General features: G+C 37.6%; 1 protein-coding gene across 1 annotated transcript in view; it reads left to right on the forward strand.

Annotated features, from left to right (window-relative positions):
- The window catches only part of LOC122696643 (transmembrane protease serine 11C-like), a 52,925-nt gene extending 50,039 nt beyond the window's left edge, over positions 1-2,886 (forward strand). The window contains exon 10 of the mRNA XM_043906895.1: positions 2,725-2,886. Coding sequence (XP_043762830.1) covers positions 2,725-2,886 — 162 coding nt within the window. The remainder of the gene's footprint in view (positions 1-2,724) is intronic.
- Positions 2,887-6,722: the final 3,836 nt, after the last annotated feature.

Raw genomic sequence — 6,722 nt, forward strand, 5'->3', positions numbered from 1 at the left:
TATGGAAGCTTCCTAAGTGTCCATTGATAAGTGAATGTATAGAAGATGTGGTGTATACACACACACACACACACAGAGACACACAATGGTATATGATTCAGCCATACAAAAGAGTGAAATCTTGCCATCTGCAGCAACATGGATGGACCTGAAGGGTATTGTGCTAACTGAAACAAGCAAGACAGAGTAACAGTTACTATATGATTTCACTTATATGTGAAATCTGAAAAACAAAAGGAAACAGACTTATAGGAACAGAAAAGAATCTAGTGGCTACCAGAGGGGAAGGAGTAGGGGGGCAGATGAAATAAGCAAAGAGAATTAAGGGGTACAAAATTCCAACTGTAAATTAAATAATGAAGTAGAACATAGAAATATGTCAATAACACTGCAACAACTTTGCATGGTGACAATGATACCTGGACTTATCATGGTGGTCAGTTCATAATATATTCAATATAAAAGATCAAATTACTATTTTATATACCTGAAAATAACATAATATTGTATGTTAATTATAACTCAATTTTAAAAAAAGGAGTGAAGAAAAGAATGAGAAACTGGAAACTTCAGTATAGACTACTACATTAAGTTTGGGCTTCCCAGTGGCTCGATGGTAAAGAATCTGCCTGCAATGCAGGAGACCTGGGTTCAATCCTGGAAGATCCCCTGGAGAAGGAAATGGCAACCCACTCCAGTATTTTTGCCTGGGAAATCCCATAGAGAGAGGAGCCTAGTAGACTACAGTCCATGAGGTTGCAAAGAGTTGGACATGACTGACCAACTAACACTATTACTACGTTAAGTCCCATTTTATGAAAGGAAGATAATTAGAACAATAGAAGAGCTTTTAAAATCCAGAAATATTGTGATTTTTTTCAGGTAGACAAACCAAAACAAGCATACAAAAAACTATATATGCCTACAGAGAAAAGGCAGTGAAGGAAATGAAGACATAGTGGAAAAAAATACACAGAACAATTACTGATAAAACAAAGTTCTTGATTCAAAGAAGAGATGAGGGGATTAACCCTGGAAAGAACCAAATACATCCATTTGCCTGAAAAGGAGAGTAAACATAGATGTGGGCTGATGTAGGTGAGCTGGGAAATCAAAAGGGACAAGGACAAGGACAAGAAATGGAGAGATTGCTACCTGTTGCTCTCTACTTATTCCATCAATTTGAAACTAAGTAAAATACTAGGTTCCAAGTGAGAAAATCAAATTTTTAAAAATTCTGAAATGAACCTTGTATGTTGCTGGTGTGAACATAAAATGGTGAGCCTATATGGAAAGCAGCATGGTAATAATTTTTCAAAAACAAATAAAAATAGATGAACCATACATTCCAGCATTTCCATTTCCCAGTATTCACCCAAAAGAATTAAAAGCAGGAATACAGATATTTGTATATCCTTATTCATAGAAGCATTATTCACAAGGGCCAAAAGTCTGAAGCAACACAACTTTCCATTGATGGAAAAATTGATAAACAAAATGTGATATATGCATAAAATTACATATTATTCCACCTTAAAAAGACGAAAATTCTGAGACACTCTACAACATGGATGAAACTTAAGACATTATGCTAAGTGAAATAAGCCAGTCGCAGAAGTACAAATACTATACAACTCCATTCATATGAGGCACTTGAAATAGTTAGATTCATAGAGACAGAAAGTAGAATGGTGATTGCCAGGACCTGGAGAAAGGGGACAATGAGGAGTAACCATTCAATGCTGGATGTAGTTTCAGTTGTCCAAGATGAAAAAAGTTCTGGAGATGGGTGGTGATGATGATCACACAATATGAATGTACTTAATGCCATTGAATTGCATACTTAAAATGGTTAAAGTGGTAATTTTATGTGTATTTTACACAACTGAAAAATAAATAATAACTTTTTTAAATTATGAAATGAGGAGTTTTTACTGGCTCTTCTTAACAATGAGAATGAAATATGTCTTGGGACCCCTAACTAAAGGGGAGGAGGTGTTGGTTTAAGGATGTAAATTTGTAACGAGATTTTCTTTCACAGTGTATGGTTGGCCCAGATTGTAGTGGGGAGGAGGGTAAGAAGTTAAGAATCTTGTTGGCAGAGTAGTGGTATGGATAACTCATGCACTATAGTCACATAATGAAAGATAGAAAGTAGGAGGTAAGTTAATACACTAGGAGAAAAGGGAGGAGTCAAAAATTAGCTTTCTCAAGACGCTGAAGAGCAGATGTAGGCTGAAAAGGAATAGAGTGAAAAAACTGCAAGTATAATGCTGGTAATAACATTTCAAAAGTGGAGGCCATCCAGGTGTTTCCCCAAGGTTGGAAAAGCAATAGCCCAGTGCTGGTAGTAAATATAAACTACTTCTTTTTCAACATCTGTGTGAAAATGAGAGGGTTTGGGGAGATAATCAGAGAATTCTTCGGCATACTGATGATGATATAAGCAAGAATATCTTAACTATCTTTTCTGGGTAATAATTGAGTTGAAAATTTTCAAATGTATTTCTTAGTATTATATGGTTGTATCCAAAGACATATATTGATGTCTTTGATTTAAATACATGATTATAAAATCAAAAAGTGTTCTTGACTAGAATCATTTTAATATTGAAATATTTAGCTTTTTTCCTTCTGTTTCTCCTGTCTTTACTACAGGAGAAAAAAATTAGCAATATTCATACTTAAATTGTAGTCATTATATATATATCCTTTTCTCTCTAGGGTGACTCTGGTGGACCTCTGGTTGGTGCAGATAATAAAGGCACTTGGTTCCTTGCTGGTATTGTAAGCTGGGGAGATGAGTGTGCCCTTCCAAACAAGCCTGGAGTCTACACTCGAGTGACCCATTATCGAGACTGGATCATGTCCAAAACTGGGCTGTAGTACAGAACCACTTTGTAAATTAAAGTTCAAAAATTATGCCCTTGTTAAATATGTTTGTAACTTCAAACCATATTTAACTTAGTATCACCTCTCTTTATGCACGTTGAATGTTCCAAATTTAAACATATCTGTATAATTTTAGAATTATGAAAACTTTTTGTGTATTAAATTTTGACAAATATTTAGTGATAGCAATGGACCAGGACACAGAAATCTCCTTTCACCCCTCTCTAGACTGAAGGGAATTATTTGAGTAAATATGGATTGCAGTTTACTAAGGAGATCTTCTCTCTTGATTTGTAGATCCAGATCCCTTGGGAAGTCACAGATTAGGTGTTATCAATAAACTCCCTTCTATTGCATATAAACAATCTCCTCCTGAATTACATGGACTCCTCCAGATCCATATATCGGTGGGTTGTAAGCTACTGAGTTGCAATAATACTGCCTATAAAAATTTTTTCAGGAAAATTTGTCTACTTGTTTTCTTTCTAGTTTTTGTACTAATGCTAATCCCCTATTGATGGCTTCCTTACCTTGAGTGACACACAATAGCATGATAATCCCATGAACTATCCCAAGTCAATAGATTCCTTGACAAATTCTGATGTCCCTACTATACTGTTATATGATATAGTTGTAACTAAGTATCTACCTAGCATAGTACTCTAAAATGAAATATTTGTTGTGAAATTTTTGCATGAGTTAACACAGTATGTTTATTATTTGATTGGCCTTAAAATATTCTGCTATATCTTGAGTCATACATGTGTAAAAATTAACATTTCTGTGGCCCCCAAAGTAGTGCTGAAGTCCTGATCAGTGTTCCTGGGCCCAAGAAGGCTGTAATGTGCCTTATGGAGAAAATGTATAAGTGAGATGAGCCTTGTCAGGCATAAGCTATAGTGTTGTGTCCATGAGTTCAATGATAATGAATCAAAAACCTTGTACATCCAGAAAAAGGAAGAGGAAATTTGCTGATCTGTACATGAGGCTGCTTCAGAGAGTGCTAAGCTGAAACCCACAGTATATGACGAAACCATAGAAAAGCTGCACAATGGTGAAATTTGTGGATTCATGAGATGAGGGCTGATTTGTTTCTAAACAAGTCAAAATAATTTTAATCGGCAAAATGTTACAACTTCAAAAGGTATTTACACTGACAACACAAACTTCGTCTAAAAGATCTTAACGAAATAGTTTAAATTCACTTTTTGTTATTCCATCTTCAGAATCCATTGTGCATTTTATGCTCAAAGGACATCTCAGTTCAGCTAAGCCAAACTTCAGATGGTCAGTTGCCACCTCTGGTTGATGGCTATAGTGCTGGTCAAACCCATGTCTCATCCATTTCACCAACTCGAGTCGAAGTTAAATGATAGATTGTCTTTCATTCTAACTAGCATCCCAAATATCAGAAGTTCTAGGCCAAGGGTCAATTATTGGTATTTTTTATTAGAGTATAATTGCTTTACAATATTGTGCTAGCTTCTGCCGTACAACAAAGCAAATTACCTTTCCATATACATGTATCCCTTTTGGACTTCACTCCCACCCTCTCCATCCCACCCACTAGGTCATCACAGAGCACCGAGCCAAGTTCCTGTGCTATATACCACAGGTTCTCACTAGCTGTCTATTTTACACATAGTAGTGTATTTACGTCAAATGCAATCACCCAATTCATCCCACCCTCCCCTTCTCACCCTGTGGCCACACGTCTGCTCTCCACACCCATGCCTCTATTCCTGCCCTGGAACTAGGTTCAGTTCAGTCACTCAGTCGTGTCCAACTCTTTGCGACCCCATGAACCGCAGCAGGCCAGGCCTGCCTGTCCATCACCCGCTCCCAGAGTCCACCCAAACCCATGTCCATCGAGTCAGTGATGCCATCCAACAATCTTATCCTCTGTCTGGAACTAGGTTCATCTGTACCATTTTTCTAAACTATATGCACATATATTAATATACAATTGTTATGCCCGATGTCCGAATCCCCGAGCGGGAATAGAGAAGGCCTCCAAGACAATGCAACTCGCAGAAAGGGAAGTTTATTACTGACTCGAGCCAGGACTCTCTGCAGTAACCAACGCAGTGGTGCGGGTCAGAGAGCCCCGAGCTCAAGCTGTTACACAAATTTATAGGGTGAGAAGCGGATTGGTTACACGTTTGCAAAGCAATTTCATTGGTCAAAACTTTCGCGCGCGCGCAGGACTTTCCTGGGGGTTTCCGCCCCATTCCTAATTTCCTAATTGGCAAACAGTGGTCAGTATTAAGTGAAAGCTAATTGGTCCTAACTGGCAAACAGCGGTCAGTGTTAAGCGAAAGCTAATTGGTTGTATCCAGGTGGCCTAATAATCTTACCAAGTAGGAAGGCCTACTCTCGCCTCGCAACAATATCTGTTTTTCTCTTTCTGACTTACTTCACTCTGTATGACAGCCATAAATGGAATGAAATTGGGTCATTTTTAGAGATGTGGTTCAGTCTTAAGGGCTGATTTTTTTAAAGTATAGTGGACAGCATTGTTGTGAGGCTGAAAATCAAAGAAACTCATGGTAACTAGTTTGCACATTTCAAACTAGTTATAGTGTGATATTGTGATATAGTGTTACAGGGTGGAAAATGTCGAACTTGCAGGTGAGGCAGTTTCTGCATATCAGGGATTTGGGGAAGAATTTTTAAAGATGTACAGTTGATTTATAATATTATGTTAAAGAATTTTTTAAAATATCTGCTATGTATTATACAGGAAAAGGCTTGTGTAAAGAGCAGGTGTTCAACACCGATGACTTTTGGCTTGTTTTTATAAGGATGTTGACAAATGAACCTGTGTGATGCAAGTGATATTTTTGGCTTGCAGAAATCTAACAGTGTATTTTCACTAGAATCAGTGGTTCGGTATTCACCGATTCAGAGTTCATGGCAACTTTATAGAATATAACTACCACAAATAAGTAAAGTGAACTGTATATTTATGCTATATTTTTGTTTAAAAATGCATGTGTTACATTTTTCTAAGAAAACACACTCTTCTTGATTTCTAACTCATCTATCTCCACCACTAATTTTCCTAAAGCAGTCTATTTCAGAACCAAAACAATCTGTTAGAAAATATTTCCAGATCCTTCAGAAAGTCACTTAGGAAGTAGATTCCATGTCCTATGGTATAATATTTCGTCCAGGTCTAGAAGTAGGGAGGAAGCCAGTATTTCTGAGCATATAGTGACAACAAAAGGGAACCCAGGTAAGCAACTGGTCTAAGCTGCTCAAAACCCAGGAACTAGGACAGAAGAAACGAAGGGGTCCATAAGGTAAGTCCAGCCCTCTTATCCGTCCTTATATAGTACCAGATAGACCCCTTCAGGGCCTGGGTGGTGCTATGTTGTTGTTGGTGGTTAGTCTCTAAGTCATGTCTGACTGTCTTGTGACCCCATGGACCATAGCCCACAAGGATCCTCTGTCCACGGGATTTCCCAGGCTAGAATACTGGAGTGGGTTGCCAGTTCCTTCTCCAGTGGATCTTCCCAATCCAGGGATTGAACCAATGTCTCTGCAATGGCAGGTGGATTCTTTACCACTAAGCCACCAAGGAAGCCCAGATGATGCCACACTCATGTTTCATTCACCTGCCAAGAGAGTATATATAGCAGGTATTTAGTAATTATTTATTTAATAAATGAATGTAAAACAACAAACAGATAAATGAAACTACAAGAATGGGCCATCTAAATTAAAATAGCCACCCTTACTTTTAACATTATTCTTTCTTTGGCTGCTACAGAAGCAAACCTTTTGATAATAAGACAAATCAACCTGGTGATTTAATAAATTCCAGT

Source organism: Cervus elaphus, chromosome 6 (genome assembly GCF_910594005.1).
Source record: "Cervus elaphus chromosome 6, mCerEla1.1, whole genome shotgun sequence".
In the NCBI taxonomy this organism is placed as follows: Eukaryota; Metazoa; Chordata; class Mammalia; order Artiodactyla; family Cervidae; genus Cervus; species Cervus elaphus.